General features: G+C 44.8%; 1 protein-coding gene across 30 annotated transcripts in view; it reads right to left on the bottom strand.

Annotated features, from left to right (window-relative positions):
* The window catches only part of CAMK2B (calcium/calmodulin dependent protein kinase II beta), a 206,198-nt gene that overhangs the window by 85,171 nt on the left and 101,940 nt on the right, over positions 1–19,087 (bottom strand). For 17 of the 30 annotated variants that reach the window (XM_035139078.3, XM_088657942.1, XM_035139095.3 and 14 more), the window contains exon 5: positions 18,219–18,284. In XM_035139078.3, the coding sequence (XP_034994969.2) occupies positions 18,219–18,284 (66 nt within the window). Of the gene's footprint in view, positions 1–10,352; positions 10,426–18,218; positions 18,285–19,087 lie in introns of all 30 variants that reach the window. The other 13 variants (XM_088657937.1, XM_088657939.1, XM_088657951.1 and 10 more) reach the window with 1 other exon arrangement.

Below are 19,087 nucleotides of genomic sequence, written 5' to 3'. Positions count from 1 at the left end.
TGTAAGATATGAATTATTTACCTGCCCTACAGAAGGAATAGTACTGTCATGTTTGGGTGAGGACATTAAAAATCTGGATTCCAATTCCTTTCAGTCTACAAATGAATGAACTAATTTTGTTTTATATCCTAAGCTGCAGACACCAATTGGATTGCCACTAATAAAAATGGAAACCAAACAAGCAACTTCTACATGGATCAGGCACAACAATCCTGCTTTCATGTGGGAAATGATGGGTCCCTTTAAGGCAGGCATGTCAAACCTGCGGCCCTCCAGATGTTTTGGCCTACAACTCCCATGATCCCTAGCTAGCAGGACCAGTGGTTGGGGAAGATGGGAATTGTAGTCCAAAACATCTGGAGGGCCGCAGGTTTGACAAGCCTGCTTTAAGGCATTTGCTCATTGTACCCTTAACATATTGCTGCTAGTGGTATGCATGACAAGAGTTCCTGGCTCATTCTTAAATAATCTGGTTTTGCCTATATGCAACACACTTTCATACTGTGCACTGATCAGTTCTGAATATGTTGCTCCTTGTTGGAGGTGTGCAAATGTCATATGAACAAAGTATTTTAATTCAATGTTATCCTACCAGCACTTCCCATCCTCCCAAAAACAATATGGCAGAAGAGGGCCGTTTCATTTGACCTCATTTATATGTGTTAATTCATAAATCTGTTATATTTCAGCACTGATTTGTGATTTTAAAAATCTACACAAAAATCCACATATAAATGCATATTTAAATAATTGTTTTTGGAAAGAAACCTAATAAAATTATTTTTTAAAAAATATTTTTATTGCTTTCATTATATATACTGTTTTACACTTCTACTTTTCATCTATACATTATCATCATATACAAACTATACATACCACAGTTTAAGCATTCCAAATCAAACTATAGATACTATAAACATTCCAAATCCATATCTGTCCAACTTTTCTCCTTTTTACTCCTAGGAGTTGGCTCCAATTCTACTTTCATCTGTCTTCTTTTATCATTTTTATCTTTCATGTTATTTTCCCACTGTTCAGGTTATTCTCATTTTTCCAAATGTTTTAGATTTTAGTTGTTGTTCAAATATATAGGTGCTTCTTTTGGTGCTACTTATTTTGTATTTTTATATTTACTGTTCATATTTCAATATTAAATACTCTTGAATTTTTGGTATTTCCTTGTCTTCAATCCATTAAATCATATTTCCGAAGCCCAATAAAATTTTCTTTGTAATTTCTAGAAACCTAATAAAATTCACGCTTCTAAGCATATTTTCTCTCTAAATACACATTTCAAAATTTATTTAATGTTTTTTGAGCCAGCAACTGCATCACTGCGCAGAGATGTACGACATCTAAAGAATATGGTAACTACATTCTGATCAGCACATCATTACCGATAGTTCAGGAACTGTGGATCAAGTCAGTTCACAGCACAATTCACACAAATCTAATTCCTTAAGTACCCTAATATCTAGACTCAACCGACATTGCTCCTATTAGCAAGACTTGGTGATAAGCTGTATTTTATTGACTTCAAATCGTAACAGCCATCATCCCTAAGACAAGAAAAGACCCTGTAAGTACTGTAGTTGACTAATATAGCTGAAAAGTCTTTCCCAAAGCCCTACTGTGAGGCCCAGGGCCCTTTGATGGCTGCCAAAACTTCAACACACTGATAAGACCTACCACTGCCAACAAGTGCCCTAAATCTGTGAGCTACTATTTCTCATTTCCCACAACACCCCGGCACAAAATTGCTCTGGAACACTATGGGAAATTTAAAATGGCAGTGCACTGCCACTGCTAAAGACCACCAAACATGAGGCAGCCTCCAAATATAAGGCCATTTGTCCTTTATTTGCAGTGCGGTCTTATCCAAGTCTCGTTTAAAGGTAAAGAATCGTAAGAAGGAAGGAGAGCAGAAGGGACCTTGAAGTTGCCCGTCAAAAGGTCATCTGGAAAACAGTCTGAGCAAGTTACTGATCACTCATTGTCTGTTCCCTTTTGGTGAGGTGTCTTGTATTTTCTGGGACGCAATCAGAAGGTCGGCGGTTCGAATCCCTGTGATGGGGTGAGCTCCCATTGCTCAGTCCCTGCTCCTGCCAACCTAGCAGTTCGAAAGCATGTCAAAGTGCAAGTAGATAAATAGGTACTGCTCCAGCGGGAAGGTAAACAGCGTTTCCGTGCGCTGCTCTGGTTTCGCCAGAAGTGGCTTAGTCATGCTGGCCACATGACCTGGAATAACTTTCTGCGGACATACGCCGGCTCCCTCAGCCAGTAAAGTGAGATGAGCGCCGCAACCCCAGAGTCGTTCGCGACTGGACTTAACTGTCAGGGGTCCTTTACCTTTGCTTTTATTCTATTTTCTATTCATTGGAAGTTATAGTATTTTGTATCTATACCAAAATTTGCACCTATAGATATAAGTTAGCATGTGCACATTTTGTGCATCTATTTTTCTGGTGCTACGTTTGCTTTTCGTTTGGTGATGGAACGTTGCTCAGAACTCCCTCGATCCAAGAGTTGAACCCTACCTACTGGGAATGTCACTGCATATGGACAAGAATTTTTCCTCAATAGTGGAAAAGTGGGTACATACTCAGTGGGTTCACAGCGACTTGATTGCACCAATTTATCTGTCTTGAAATTGAGGGGGTGGGCAGCCATATCCATTGGGCGTCCATAAGGAGCATTTGCTTGACATTATCACCCGATGTGCATTTAGGTGGAGAACATATATCTACCAATAGAATGGCCAGGAAAGTCCCCAGAGACACAGCTGTGATGAGGGACACTAATTTGTAGGCTTTCCGACTGCATGGTGATAAATCCTACAGTAGCTGCCTCAAAAGCCACACACTATACAAGATGTACCTTGTCCAGAGAAAATGGAGATCAGCTCATGAATGGCCTTCTTAGCGTCACCACTTCTTCCAGTTATAAATATGTATCAAAATACACACACCCTCTTCATCCCACAAGCATTCTCTGAAAGAAAATAGCCAACCTTTTATCACTCTCTGAGCACCAAGATTCTGAACACGGCTCCGAGTAGTAAAAGGGTGCTAATGCATTTTGCACTTTCTGCTCCTTCAAAATATTGTTCCCCTTTAAGCGTTGTTTTTATTTATCTTATGCTGCTTTGTGTGGTTTCATGCTGACTTTACACTAATTTTTGTGCTGTTGCAGCTTTCCTATTGACTTATTCAGTTGCTAATTTGATTGTATAGTTATTTCAATCTGTTATCACCTAGAGAACGTGGTTAATTGGGCAATTTATAAATGCCAAAATAAACAAATAAATGGGGTCACTTTTCCAAATCAGCCTGCTTACATGTCCAGATCTTATTTATAGGCCTTCTTCCAGGTGCCCAGACACTTAAGGTGAAATATGTGGAAATGTTGGAGTGAGTCTTCTCACTGGGGGTGCCCCAGGTATAGAATGAGATCCCCAGAGAAATTCACCTGGTACATGTTTTCTTAACATTTCGGTGTTATACAAAAACCCTTTTAAAAAAACAAATACTTTTCCAGGTCTTTTAATACATTTACTCCCTTTAAATTCAGTTCCAAACTGTTTTTACATGCTTCTTCTATTTCTTATGTGATTTCAATGCTGTTGTGTTTTATTGATTGCATTTATATTTTACTGTGTTGAAAGCCTTGCTTGGGGGGGGGCTGAATGGTGGGCTATCGTTTTCTAATCTAAATAAATAATCCACATTAAGTGCTCTTGAATGTCCACCATTAGTCTGGGTACCGAGAGACATCACATTTACTTCCTACGATGAGGAAGGCAAACTAGGGTGGCCACATGTCTTACTTTACAAGAGATAGTATTTGGAGATGTCCTCTTAGGGATGAAGAACTCTAAGAAAGGAGCAGAGTAGACACCTTCCAATAGTTAGAAACAAGACAGCAGGAACAAAGGCTCACAGTCATCACCACTAAGGTAAGAAGTATTATATTTCATTTTTAATTGTAGGAATTATTTCCAAATTTGCACCTATCTATATAAATTAGCATATGGCACTTTTATGAAAACATGCCTTTTGTCGATGTTTGTGGTCATTCCAAGGCAAATGCTTGTGTTCTACCATGGCTCCCCCCTTCCAAAGAGTACACCCTTCTTCCTTCCTCTTCCATGTAGCAGAAATACTGCGCTGGCTCAAACCTGGCAAAAACTCTGGGTGGCTGAACCAGCCAGTGCTAGCTGCCTGCCTGCTTTCTCCAGAACAAGACTGAGGGCTCTGTCCCTTCTCATTAGTATTTTTAAGGTATCCTGGTTCAGCTGCTCCTGTTGCCAAGCTGTTGTCTTGGTTGCTACGCTTATGCATGTGCTAGCCTAGAATCCAATTGGTTATTTGGACATGCTCACTTTCTCACTGCAGATCTTTCTCTGCCTGAAAGTGAAATTGGTGATGGATCAGGTGCCAGGTTAGAAAGGTAAAAGGTAAAGGTAAAGGGACCCCTGACCATTAGGTCGAGTCGTGACCGACTCTGGGGTTGCGGTGCTCATCTCCCATTATTGGCCGAGGGAGCCGGCGTACAGCTTCCAGGTCATGTGGCCAGCATGACAAAGCCGCTTCTGGCGAACCAGAGCAGCACATGGAAACGCCGTTTACCTTCCCGCTGGAGCGGTACCTATTTATCTACTTGCACTTTGATGTGCTTTTGAGCTGCTAGGTTGGCAGGAGCTGGGACCGAGCAATGGGAACTCACCCCGTCGCGGGGATTCGAACCACCGACCTTCTGATCGGCAAGCCCTAGGCTCAGTGGTTTAACCCACAGCGCCACTCGCGTCCTGTTAGAAAGGTAAAGGTAAAGGGACCCCTGACCATTAGGTCCAGTCGTGACCGACTCTGGGGTTGCGCGCTCATCTCGCATTATTGGCCAAGGGAGCCGGCGTATAGCTTCCAGGTCATGTGGCCAGCATGACAAAGCCACTTCTGGCAGACCAGAGCAGCACATGGAAACGCCGTTTACCTTCCCGCTGTAGCGGTTCCTATTTATCTACTTGCATTTTGACGTGCTTTCGAACTGCTAAGTTGGCAGGAGCTGGGACCAAGCAATGGGAGCTCACCCCGTCACAGGGATTCGAACCGCCGACCTTCTGATCAGCAAGCCCTAGGCTCAGTGGTTTAACCCACAGCGCTACCTGGGTCCCATTAGAAAGGTAATGGGCTCTAAATAAGAAAGAACATTTTCTGTGCTGGGATTTTTAGGGTTGCAGAGGAATTGATTCTAACCAAAGGAGAGCCCAAGGATAATTATGTGATGCAAGTGCAATGGAATGGAAGGAGCAGTAAGATCCTCTTCACTGGGGCAGTGCAACCCTATGAGTTTTGGGAGAATGAAAAAAATTGACATGTAATGCAGTGGATTTTTCTATCCTTTGGAGTTCTTTCTTTTACTGGATATATTTTAATCAGCTTCACTGGCATCTGTGGGAGTTGGGAGTCCAACTTCTGCTACACTGGAATGCAATGCAGAGATGGGTAAATCATTCTGGTTGGATAAATCAGTCCTAACTGGATACCTTAGGAGGAACTATAGCTCAGTCATAAAGCACATAGTTCAGTTCTCAGGACCTCTAGCTAAAAAAATGGCATGAGATCTTGGAGCTTCTGCCAGCCAGAGTAGGCAATACTGGGGTAGATGGGCCATGGTCTGGCTACAAAGCAACCTCATGTGTTCATGTGCACATGAAATGGACTATAGCAGAAGTAGCCAATATGGTGCACTCCAGATGTTGTTGGACTCCCAATAGCCTGAGCCAGCATAGCCAATGAAGTTCAACAACATCTGGAGTTAATTCAGAGGGTTAGCACCTTTAACAAACTACAGGTCTCAGGATTTTGGGGGGAAGCTCTTACTGTTAAAGTGGTATGAGAGTGCTTCAAATATATGGTGTGGGGATGTGACACAAGACTCCTAGAGATGAATGTCCAACAAATGCACCTTTTAGATATAAGCATGGTGCCTATGTCTCTGCTGTTGGGGTGTACCTAAATTTGGACCTATGTTGCCCATCAATGAGTACTGTCTTCATTTGTTTGGAATTGAACTGGAAAACTTTGCTAGTTCTGAAGATACCTAGGCTCCTGGAAGCCAATTGCAATTTTAAACATGTCTATTTCAAGCTTCTTGTATTCAACACTTAAAAAAATAAAAGTTCTTTCTAGACTGTAAGGGAGAATATTTTGAAGGTAACATTTGGAAATATCTTCGCTAATGCATGCCAGTTGACACACACCTACACACACCCAATTGACATGGCATTTTGCTTGCTCACAAAAATGCTACAATTACCTTGATCAGAAATTAAATTCTCTCAGGTGCTGGAAAGTATGGAAAGAAACGTAAGAGCGTGCCTTTGGTCCATCTCACTCAATATAACCTACAGTGACTGGCAGTGGCTCCCCAGAGTTTCAGACAGGCTTTTCCACATTATACATGGAGATGCCAGGGAATGAACCTAGAATCTTCTGCATGCATAGCATGGGCTCTGTTAATGAGCTATAACACTACCTGTTGCTGTTTTTTTCGGGGGGGGGGCTTGGCACAACTCTGGACACTCCTCTTACCCAGAAAGGGTCTGGGTAATTTTATGCACTTCTATTGTGTCTCCTTACCTTCCTTCTAAAACAGGGGTCCCCAGACTTTCCGCGCAGTGGGCCGGTGCCCGCCGCGCCGACCGCGCAGCGGGCCGGAGGGCAGGGGAGTGCGCGCGCAGCGGGCCGGAGGGCGGGGGAGTGCGCGCCCGTGCGCATGCGCACACGCACACGGGCGGGGGGAAATTGCCGAAAATCGCTTGTGCGCATGCGTATGGGCCTCCCCCGACCCGGAAGTGCATTGGAAATGACCTCTTCTGGGTCGGGAGAGGCCCATACGCATGCGCAAAAAGGATTTTCGGCGATTTTTTGCCGATTTTTCTGATCGTCGCCGCGCCGCGCGCCGTAAGAGCGGGTGGCGGCAGCGGGCGGCGGGGGTCGTCGCGGGCCGGATTGGGAGGCCGATTGGGCCGCATCCGGCCCGGGGGCCGTAGTTTGGGGACCCCTGTTCTAAAATGAAAAGCCCCAAATGTTGCAACTTTTCTTTGCAAGGGCAGTCACACCACACCCTTAATCATTTTGGTTTCTCCCTTTTCTGAAGCTTTTATCCTTTATGAGGTGAGGCAACCAGAACTGTCCATGGTATACCAAGTGTGAGTGCCCTAGAGTTTTCTAATGGCATTATGATATTGGTAGGGGCTGACCTGTGGAACTCCCTGCCAGTAGAGGTTTGGCTGAAATAATTTGTGTCCACTCTTCTTTTAGATGTATCCTAAAAACAGTGTTATTCACACAGGCCCTTGCAATGTGAAATTCCTTTTACCAACCAGTATTTCTTGATGTTTTTACTGATATTTTTTCTGATGTTTTTGTTGTACTTGTTACAATTTTGTATGCTGCATGAAACCTTGTATTTTTTAGGGAAGTGCAGCTTATAAATATTTAAATAAATAACAACTATTTTTTTTAACAATCACCATTTCTTTTCTAATGATCCATAGAATAGAATTTGCCTTCCCACCGGCACCTACCCGGCCCCCCCAAAATCTGCCACACACTGTCTTAAGTAGATCAGACCAAGTGAACTTCCAGAACCACCATGAAGCTGGTGTCAAATGATGCTCCCCTCGTATGATCTGTATTAATAGAGACCTGCATACGACTCTTGTCTGCGGAGGCAAAAGGCCCTTCAATGTCAACTGTGGGCTCCAAAAGGGAAGAAGGAAAAGTACTCCTTTAGGAAACTATAGAGCACGGTATGGCCATGATCCAGAAATAGCCCTGTCCTTTTCCCAGGGCCAACTTGGCAGCAGTCACCTGTGCACTGTGAAGAGGCTGCCAGCTTCAATGTGCTCAAAGAGCTCTGGAGTTTTGCCCAACACATGTGATAATCTCTCCCCGAGGGGGTGTCTCTGGTGACTACAGGAGACTCACTCTTATTACCACGAGGATACTTCTTTAGCTTCGGCACTTGAGGCTCCAGCTTCAGTTACCAAAATGCTATTGCTGGCCTCGGTTCATCCAATTATTGTCTTGCCAGCATGATGACAGGACATACTTGCTTGCTAAAATAAGCCAGATGACAGTCAAAGAGTGTGTGCCTGACAAGCTTTGTCCCTTAATGCTATGTCTGGGGCATGCTACTTTGGAAAGGAAGGGGAGGGGAAGATAGCCAACAAAACTCCACTTGGCTTAGAAATGACACTGAAACCAAGGGCTTCCTCACATGCCACTGCAGCAAGTCAAAGATCAATATGTTTCTTGCTTTGCCTATTCCCCCCATCTCCTGCTAATTGTGTATTTAATGCCAACTGTTGGCTAGGGGGCTGTCAGGAGCATGGACATGATATAGTTACTGCCTGGAGGTTTTGCAACCTTGCTCCGAGCCAAAATGTATTCTCTAATTCAAAAACTAAACAGCATCTTTCTACCACAAAATCCCCAATCCTGCATATTGCAGAACACATTCTTGTTTTTAAAACAGGAATGGGGAACCTGTGGCTTTCTGGATGCTGTTGGACTCCAACTTCTATCAAGCCCAGCCAGCATGGCCGATGGATATGGATGATGGAAGCTGTAGTCCAACAACACCTGGATAGCCCACACATTCCCCAATGTTGCTTTAGCTGAAAAGCAGGGCCCCTTCCCCTCTGGCTGAGAATTTACATAGGACATATATTCATGCCCATGGTTTACTGTGGAATTACAGAGGATTCCCCACTTTGCACCTCTAATACAAAACCTCCCACTGTTCTGGGATGAAACGAGTGAAGGAAGGAAGGGAGATCTGAAAGTGATATCTCTGGGTAGCGGGACTGTACAGAACACCTAAGCATCCTAATACTGCCATGAGCCAAACTGCCTATAATAGGAAGCAAGGAGGTACTGCTAAGTTCACAAGCAGAGCCATTTCCCACCTACCGAGCTCACAAAAATGCCAAGGGTGTGCCTATCTTCTTACACCATTTCCTACTGTGTCTCTACTCTGGGTTACTGCCAAAGCCTGATCATAAGTAGGGTGTACTGAGCCTTAAGCCTCATTGACTCCTAAAAACCCTACAGGCAGTTGCACCACAGGTTCATCCAACTAGACCGTTTCTGTTATCAATCTCTCTCAAATAACATGGCTGGTGCTTTGCCCATTTCCTTCCTAGAACAAGTAAGTGGTGCCCACCTTTCGAACCAAAACCCAGGAGATGTGTTCCCTGAGAAGATGTATAGTTCTCACAAAACAGCAGATAAGACCCTAAAGTCTTCTTCCAAACGCTACAACTTCAGACTTCGGGTGGAAGTGCGGTATGTGCTGGAATGTTGCTCCATACACAAAATTCCCGTACACACAGAAAACTAAATGGCAGAGGGAAGGCTAGGCTAAGAACCCTTCTTCCAGACATGCAAGTTTTCTACATGCATGGATTATTTCTTTTAAAAAAATTGCATGGAGGCACATGCAGTGATGCTACTCTCTCCATCACTAGGAGTAGCTACATGCCCCAAACTGCTGGCACTGACGGCTGTGCGCCACACTCCCTAAACTGTATGACTTCTGATCTCCAAGGCAACATGCAAATGCTTTGGCCCAAAAAAGTAATGGGTCAAGAGGTGGGAAGGAGGGGTTCCGGTAAACAAGATAAGAGATGCAGATCAGGAAACAGAGAGAGGGAGAAGAGGGAGGGAGAAGGAGAAGGAGAAGGAGAAGGAGAAGGAGATGGAGAAGGAGAAGGAGAAGGAGAAGGAGATGGAGAAGGAGAAGGAGAAGGAGGAGAAGGAGAAGGAGAAGGAGAAGGAGAAGGAGAAGGAGAAGGGGAGAGAGGGAGAGAGGGAGAGAGGGAGAGAGGGAGAGAGAGAGAGAGAGAGAGAGAGAGAGAGAGAGAGAGAGAGAGAGAGAACGAGAACGCGCACACAAGCACGAGTGGGAAGACATGGGAGAGATGGAATGATGAATGCTATAGAATCAAGCCAATTGCTTTAGTTCCCCCGTTATGGACAATAACTGTCAGTAGTGCCAGGATCACTGGAACCAGGCGGTTCATGTGGGCCTGGGTGTTTCCTTGTGTGGAAGGTCTCAGGGTCCCCAACCATTTTCACTGGAGTTTTGCGTTGATGAGAAGGATTTTGTCATGCAAGTTCGGACAGGGAAGAAACCAACTCTGAATAACTGCCCTCCCCATACGCCAAAAATAAAAGGAACCTGGCAGGGCAGAATGCCAGACCTGGCCAGATTCAATCTATTATGGCAGCACCTACGCTCCCCACCCAACATTCTGAGAGGGTGAAAGGCATATATATACTGACCTTCAGGTCCCTATGCACAATGGCATAGTGGTGAATGTAAGTTACGCTTTCTAATATCTGATGGATACAGTGACTGCAAAACAAAACGGGAAGGGAGGGAGGGAGAGGGAGGAGGCAGGTCGAGAAAGGGGCAGACAATGGGGATCAGGAGGAGAGAAGTGGAGAAATCATACGCAGAAGAAAGGCAGGAAAGGTGTAAGAAGAGAGCACAGGAAGGTTATAGAAAGGGAGTGAGCAAAAGAAGACGACAACCAAAATATGCATGGCAGGAAACAAAATCCAGAGATTAAAAGGGGGGAAAGGGGAGGGGAAAGATCCACAGCAACAGACAGATGGACAGACAGAAAGGGACAGGGGGCAGGGTGGATATGGGGGACAAGAGAAGGAGAGAAACAATGTTGTGAAAGCTCAGAGACCACAGGGGGTTATCACAAGATGTGTGCAGATGGCTGTTAATAGCACCAGAAACTATGTGCAGTCAGGATCTGAGAATTGAGAGCTGTACCAAAGGGAGCCTCTCCCTCCCATCCCCTCCAAAACAGATCACTTGGGACTACAGAAGTCATGTATATAATAAGTAATTTTGAAACACAGCAAAGGAAGCCCATGAGGCTGGCATGGAAAAAGAGAGAGGGGGTAATATCTATGGGTGTAGATAGGTACTGTGTGAAAGGCCATTGCTCACAAACTGCAAGCCTGACTACTGTGAACCTCTTGGATCTGGGCAAACTGTTTGGCCCAGGAAATGTAGCACCACACTCAGTGTGTAGAAAATATTCCAGGAAAGGCAGATTCCTTTATTTACCCCAGGATACTCAGCCTGCTCAGTATAACAAGCTAGTGAGAAAAACTGCATAGCCCAAGAGAGTCCTGTGCTAGATATGAGGACTAACATGGGATAATATAACTGGCACATTTGCAGACAGCGGGGACAGGAATAACTCAAAGTAGCTCATTTGATCCCCCAACATTACTGCTGCATGGGCATGGCCAAGAGTGGGGAACTCAGACCCTCTGGGTGAATGTGGCCCTCCGCAGCTCTCTAACTGGTCCTGAAGGACTCTCTCTAGGCCACACCTGCCCCAGCCACATAAGCAGTTTACTGTAGTCCTGCTGGCCACATGACCCGGAAAGCTGTCTGTGGACAAACACCAGCTCCCTCGGCCTGAAAGTGAGATGAGCGCCGCAACCCCATAGTCACCTTTGACTGGACTGAACCGTCCAAGGCTTACCTTCCAAGTCCCGGACTGCAGAATCTGGGACCGGCAGCCCTGTGACACCGGATGTTGCGTCGACGTAACTTCCGGTGTCGCTTTGCCTTTCTATGGGCACCAAATATGGCCGCCGCCAGCTCCGAAAGTCGCTTCTACGCATGTCAGCAAGTGCATCGACACAACGTCCGGTGTTGCTCTGCCCATCGATGGGCACCAAAAATGGCCGCCGCCGACACCAGAAGTCGCGTCTATGCACTTCCAGGCATGCGTAGATGCAACTTTTGAAGCCGGTGGTGGCCATTTTTGGTGCCCATAGAAGGGCAAATTAGAAAGAAAAAAAATGGCCACCGGCAGGAGAAAATAACGGAGAAAAACGGGAGACAAAGTGATACGGGGGACCACCGGGAAAAGGTAAGTAAAAACGGGGGTTTCCTGGGGAAAACGGGGTACTTGGCAGCTATGGTCCAAGGGTCCTTTACCTTTAACTTTTATAGTTGCTACCAATGTGCTTTTATGCCTGTCAAGTAAACCTCCATACTTGACTGAATCTTTATGGTGTCCATGAGTGTTTATTGCCTACTGCATGAGTACCTTCAACCCCGAAGACGCTTCCAAGGAAGGAGCTGCATTGAGATGTAACTCTGGTGAGTAGAAATACTGGCACACATGGCCAGTAAAAGTGATGCTGGACCCAATCCTTCTAAATCATCCATCAGGTTGATGGATTGATCCAACACACTCTCCCTACTTGTGATTCCCAGCAACTGGCATTCAAAGGTGTACTGCCTCCGACAGTGGAGGTAGAACACAGCCATCAAACTATTAGATGTCGACAGTGAAGCCACTGTGGACTATGGTAATTGATTAGCCTTATCCTTCATTAAGTTGTCTAATCCTCTTTTAAAGCTCTCTAAGTTAGTAGCCATTGCAACTTCTTGTGGGAATGAATTCCATAGCTATATGCTATGTGAAAAAGTACTTTCGTTGCCTATCCTCAATCTCCCAACATTCAGCTTCATTGGATGTGCCAAAGTTCTGGTGTTCATCTATAATTTTATACATCTCCGCATAGCGTGTACCACACTTCAGTTCTACCCCCTCTGCTGGATCTCAAACCATTTGGGCTTCCAAGGCTCAGTTTAGTGGCCCATTCAAGTGGCCGGCAAGCTTGCACACTGATTGATGGGTGCCCCCATTCAAATACACTAAAACAAAAAGGGAACATCAAAAGTCCTATCAGTCAAAGAAAGGAGATCACACTATTGAAAAGAATTGTGAACTGCTAGTTATGCGTATAGCCAGATTTTTTAAAACTCAATCTTCTAACCATTGGCCATGTTTATTGGGGTTGGTTGAGTCCATCAACATCTGGATGGCCACAGGTTCCCCAGTCCTGGGCTAAGGTAACAACAAAGATGCAAGGGGTTTGTATAAAAGGTTTGTCCAAACTATTATCATTAGTTCAATGGGCCTCCCTAAATAACTTATTTGAACAAGTTATAATTGTTAATACTTCTTTACATAAATAAAAAACCACCCAAAACAGCAATAGAAGCTAAATCACACCAGAATTAGATCTTGACTGGCAATGCAGTACTGGTTTGGACAAGATAATGTAAACAAAAATCATCCCCTGCCCTTGCAAAAAAAAAAAAGGCCTGGTGCAAGCATGCCCCAAATAAAGTTTGGGGCTAAGGAACTTGCACTGGCGCTTCTGCACACAAGCAGATTACATATATTCACAACCTGAAACCTAATTCAGTATTCTGAATAAATAAAATGGTTGGGCTTCATTCTTGATCTGAAAGAGCCATCTCAGAGCTGGGATCAAGGCTCCTCAACAGCTGATTCTTTAGACACCCTTCCGTAAGGAAGTAGGCAAAAGAGGGACAGAACCATTGCCGGTAATTCTCCTCTTAGCTCTTCTGAATCACCATAGCTTGCAAGTGGCTGCTTTAGTCAGTCTTTTGAAACAGTAAGTTCTGGAAAACTGCACTTCCTAGTTATGACCAGGGAAGTGTTTAATATTTCAGAGTACAGCTGTGTTGCAAGGAGAGGGAATACCCCTGGTAGTCACAGGTCACTAAATATGGCCAGGAGTTACAGGAAGGAAAAGTTTGGGGAACCAGAGAATGCATGCATATAAATCTGTGCATTTGGAATTTGATTGTGGAAGGGTGTCTAAAGAACCAGCTTGAAATGCTGTAAACTGATTTGAACAGGGGATGGGGGCGGCTCTATATGAAAAGGTGGGATTAGGAATCTCTAAAACAAATAAAATGAAATAAGGAGGCAGGACAGATAAAAAATAAATTGCTTTGCAGAAATGTTATGTTGACTGGTTCAGTTGCTATCTGATTATTTCTTTAATACCATTTTCTGTCCTACAGGATCAACTAGGTCATTGGAAATTAAAATGGACTCTAGTCATGACTGGATTCTGGCACACTTACATGGGAGTAAGCTCCATTGAAAACAGAGGCCCTTACCTCTGAGTGCTGAAAATGTCAAAAGGAGAAATCTTCACCAAGTACATTGCTGCTGATCATGGGTTTTAGGCTTCCTTAGGTATCTTCTGCAGTGAACTTGGAAGTTGCAGCTAAAACGGGGAAAGGTTTTCTGGCAGATGCTCATGCTGGGGCCTTCTCTACAAAAATGCATTTTAAATGTGAGGAAGAAGAGAGGACACAACACAGAGAAGTGCTATGTGAACCTCTCCCATCTGTTCTGCGGATCCCCTCCAAACCTCACCTGCTAATCCAGGCTTCACCAATCTGGTGTCCCCCAGCTGTTTTGGAACACAACTACCACCTGCCCCAGACAGTACAGCTGATGGGACTTGTAATCCACAACAGCTGGAGGGCATTAGCTTGGCAAAGGCTGTTCTAACCCCTGGACACACCTGGATACAGGCCTGGCCACAGTGATGCCCCAAAGCTGACTTTCTCTTGCCTCCTTCACTAGATTTTAGGGAGAGCAGGCTGCCCTCTAGGGACAATACCATTTTGCTTGCTTTTCTCTCCCTATCCCAACCCCAAAGGGATATAAATTAGACAAGAAGAAGAAGAAGAAGAAGAAGAAGAAGAAGAAGAAGAAGAAGAAGAAGAAGAAGAAGAAGAAGAAGAAGAAGAAGAAGAAGAAGAAGAAGAAGAAGAAGAAGAAGAAGAAGAAGAAGAAGACTGGCACTACAAGTAGAAGTTGGCCCCCAATCCCACATGCAAAAATCCTACTATGGCGGACAACAATAATTGCGTACCCAAAGGGCTTGCACAATTTAATAAATAATGACAGAACAAATGAGGGTTCATTTCTCAGGGAGCTCACCTGAATCTGAGAAGCAGTGCTTCTCTACTCCTCTGGGCAGGGTCAATCCCCCAAATATATGAAGCCCCCTCCCAGGCAATGAACATCTATCTCAATTTTGTATGAAGGAAGAGATGGAAGATTACAAGAAACAGTAAGCACAATTCTGTAGGTCCAACATAAGATGAGAAGGGGCATATTAGTGGACCCAAATGGGCCTTGAAGCAGATACAACCCCAAGCAGATGCAAAAAAAAAAAAAACAACCTTAAAGGCCTCCAGTCCATAGTCTACATAAAGCCTTATTGAGAAAAGGCTTAAATCTGTTACAAGTCATAGCCCTGCTCTGCATTCTGGAAGAAACACAGGAATAACATCAGTCTCCCCTGCTGTGTCTTTGCAAACATATCTAGCACAGCAGCATAGGAAGCTACCTTATACAAAGTCAGACTATCCAGTTTAGCATTGTCTACACCAGGCATCCCCAAACTGTGGCCCTCCAGATGTTTTGGCCTACAACTCCCATGATCCTTAGCTAACAGGACCAGTGGTCAGGGATGATGGGAATTGTAGTCCAAAACATCTGGAGGGCCAAAGTTTGGGGATGCCTGGTCTACACTGACCGACGGCATCTCTATGGGGTCTCAGACAAGGGTCTGACAAGGATGCCAGAAATTGAAGGTGTGTCCTTTTGCATGAAAAACAGGTTGCTCTGTCGCTAAGCTATCACCCTTTGGTAGAAATGGGCCCATTATTTAACTTGAATCACAGCATCAAGGGTTGCCTCTTGCAGCACCTCACCACAGCCCACTGTAAAGCAAACATGTTTATTTAAGCCCTGGCCCCTTGGGACTAAGTCTCTGACTTTCACATCCCCCAATGGCCCAACAGAACTTAATCTTCCTCCCTTGTCTACACTCTGTTTTTTAGAAGCAAGTGATATGGCTTCCTTACTTCTCTGAATTCACTTCTATGGGTATTATTGTCACCAGCTGAAATTGGTGTCTCTCAATGGCACAAAGTCACCTGAGTCTACCTATTGAGACTGGGAATGGATCCTATTGCCAATATTTACATCTTGAGACAAATGGGCCACACATATAGTATCTCTCCCCTACTTTGCTTGGCAAATTTAAATTCAGAGGCTGTGTTTTTGAACAACTCCGTGTTTGGCAACAGCCACATGATCACACAACTGCAACTAACAGGTTCTACTTTTCCATTTACAGCAAGAATGGAGAACTGCAGGCTGAATGTAGCCCTCAAACACCTCTCTATCTCGCCCTTGTAACTCTCCCCAGACAATGCTTCTCAATGCAGCTTTGTCTGGCTAGAAAATGTCCTTGAACTGTGGTCATATATCTTGCTTGGCTGAATAGTGGCTATGTGCATGGGTGGGTGGGTGGGTGCAAAACCCTTGTGACTTTTGTGTGGCTGAAATGCAGCCTGCTTTAAGAGTCGCATGCATTGTTGCACAAACTTTTGCCTCTGGTCCCACCCAACCCCCCCAGAAATTTGACGACAAGGAAGAGCAGCCCTCAGGCTAAATAAAATAAAATAACAAACAAAATAAATCCTCCACCAATATTTTCTATTATATTTATCTTAGTGAATAAAAGACAATGCTTTCTTATCAATTAGGTTGGTTCCCCTTTAAGGGAATGAACCTGTGGTCAGTTCTAGAGAGAAAAAAAACTATAGAACAACACAAAGTGGAAAGGAGAGCTGGTAGTTTCAGTTAAGAGACCCCTGGTTTGCTGCAAAGTTCAGAGATGCTCAAACACAATATAAATAATGCTACTTCATTATTATTATTATTATTATTATTATTATTATTATTATTATTATTCACTATCTATATAATGCCATCAATGTGCATGATCCTCTACAAAGTACAAGAAAACAGGCACCTGCCCCACAGAGCTTACAATCTAAAAACAAAAGGTTAGGTCTTACTTTATAGGAGTCGAATAGGTCTCACTCCCCTGTGGCTATTTCCCATATTGACCCAGAAATGGAGGATACATGTAAGAGAGAGTAGAGCCACAGCACCCAAGAGTTGTACTTGAGATAGCTTCTGATCCTCGCAGGGCTCCTTCCACATGATCTCACCTCTCTCAAATAGTTCCTCCACTCCCCAGACCAGCATGGGAAGTAGCCATAGGTGAGATGCAACCAGTACAAAAAAGGCAACTCCCCAACCACGTTTCTTGGCTAATGCGGTTCTGCCCTCACCAACAGGCTCTTGCTGTGACAACCATAGCTCTGTGCTCAAACATTATAGATACTTTCCCCATCAGTCCAAACCCTACTGACCCTGCACTCTTCTGCATCATTCAAGTGGTGGGTCCCTTCCACTCACCGCTGCTATATTTTGAGCTCTACCCACTGCTGTATTCCAGTCTTTGATTCTTTTTCAAATGAACAGTGAGGGTGATGCTCTTTAAGCCTCGCTATTCTCGCCCTGTCAACTTTTAGCCCTGCTGGGCTCCTCAAGAGCTATCTACAACTTGGACAGCAAGAGCTGATCCTGAGAAACGATGCTCTGTCCAATTTTCACTTCATTCACACTCTCGTGGTTGGGTGTGTGTGTGTGGATTTCATCCACAATTGTTCATATAATCTAGGCTAGGTAAGCCAACATCTACTTGAAGTTGAATCAGGGTCAAAGAGCTGAATAACGAAACACCTGGCATTGGCCTCCTTCATTCTGTACCCTGCAAATGTCACGACCCATTGAATCTTAAGATACTGAGTCTCAAGACAAGTGGTGTAGAAAAACACACACCTGCCACCAGCCCACCGGGTCTTGAGCCAAAGCTCTCCTGCCTGTCTCTCTTTCCTTAGCATGAAGTGGCCTACCTTGGTAAGAGTCTATTTTAGAGGCCATTCACTTAAGATAATCAGGTGCAATAAGAGGAAAGAGCTCTCGTAACCTTGGTATAAAAAGGGGGAGCGGATTTTGGCAAGTGTTACCTTTTCTCACCCTGCAGCACTGTAATGGGGGAAGCGTTACCTGCCAAAATGACATCTCCTTCATATCTATGAAAGGAAGAGGAGCCCCACCCTTTGCTGCAACCTGATCATCAGACAGAAAAGCCGCAGAGCAGGCTCTGGCACTGCGTGTGGCAATGGGGCACGTCATGGCAACCATTGGTGCCAAAGGTTTTTGATGAACTTTGCTGTAGCCTTGTGATACCTTTTGAGTCCAACCCTTCGCCCCAGCCATGGACGGGTTAATGTTGCACAGGTACAAGCTGGCATGGGATCAAGGAGCAGAAAGAAGGGGGGCAGGGTGGGGAAAGGAAGAAGGATGGAGGAGGACAGATGGAGGTGGAATTACCACTCACCTTGCATCGGCTTCACTGTAGTATTCCCTGGCAACAATGTCTTCAAAGAGCTCCCCGCCCGTGACCCTGAAATAGAACGCAGACCACAGTTCAAGCAAAGTTTGAAATCTGAAAAAGCACCCCTTGAGGGCAAATTGCTACAGCCCAGCTGTTCCTGAAAGACCAGAGGAGCTTGACAGAAGTTCTAATTTTCTACATCCTTTTTCCGAAACACAGACTTGGGATGAAATTGCCACCTGTTCTGCTGGAGAAATTATCATTGGGGGCCACTGACAGTCGTCAGCAGGGCTGGGCTCCTGGCAGGGTCCACTGGTGACCTTGGAGTCTCCAAGTCTTCTGGCTGTTCATCCCTGTTGTTACTTTCTGTCCTCTCTGAGCAAGCAAACAAGACAGAGGAGGTGTAGCACTGCAGCATCCCCCATTTGCCTCCTGCTTTCTCTCTGGATAACTTGCCTCCTGATCCGGGTCCAAGGACAAAGGGTCCTCGGTGTGGAAGCATTTTGCCCAAAGTTCCCTAACCTCCGGAGCCAACCAGATGCTCATCCGTGGAAAAGACCTAGGTGATCTGCTCTTCCCATACACTACCAATTGAATAGTCTGCCATTTTAAGACATCGAGAAATATAGGCAACGAAGGCAGTGTTGAGAACATTTTGGAAGAGGCAAGTAAGAATGGTGAAAGACAAAAGGGGCACTTATGGCAGGAGTTTGTTACCAGGCTGTTTACACAGATCACTGGTCATCAAATTTGGTGTAAGAGGAATGCCTAGTTTGATATCCAGCTCTACCTCTCTTTCAAATCAGAACCAGTGAAGGCAGTGAAGGTCCTGGAGGAGTGTCTGGAGGTGGTTGGAGGATGGATGGCAGCTA

The sequence above is a fragment of the Zootoca vivipara genome, chromosome 14 (genome assembly GCF_965207765.1).
Source record: "Zootoca vivipara chromosome 14, rZooViv2.hap1.1, whole genome shotgun sequence".
NCBI classification, from domain to species: domain Eukaryota; kingdom Metazoa; phylum Chordata; class Lepidosauria; order Squamata; family Lacertidae; genus Zootoca; species Zootoca vivipara.
The sequence above is the reverse complement of the archived record's forward strand: the minus strand, read 5'-3'. Positions and strand labels throughout refer to the sequence as shown.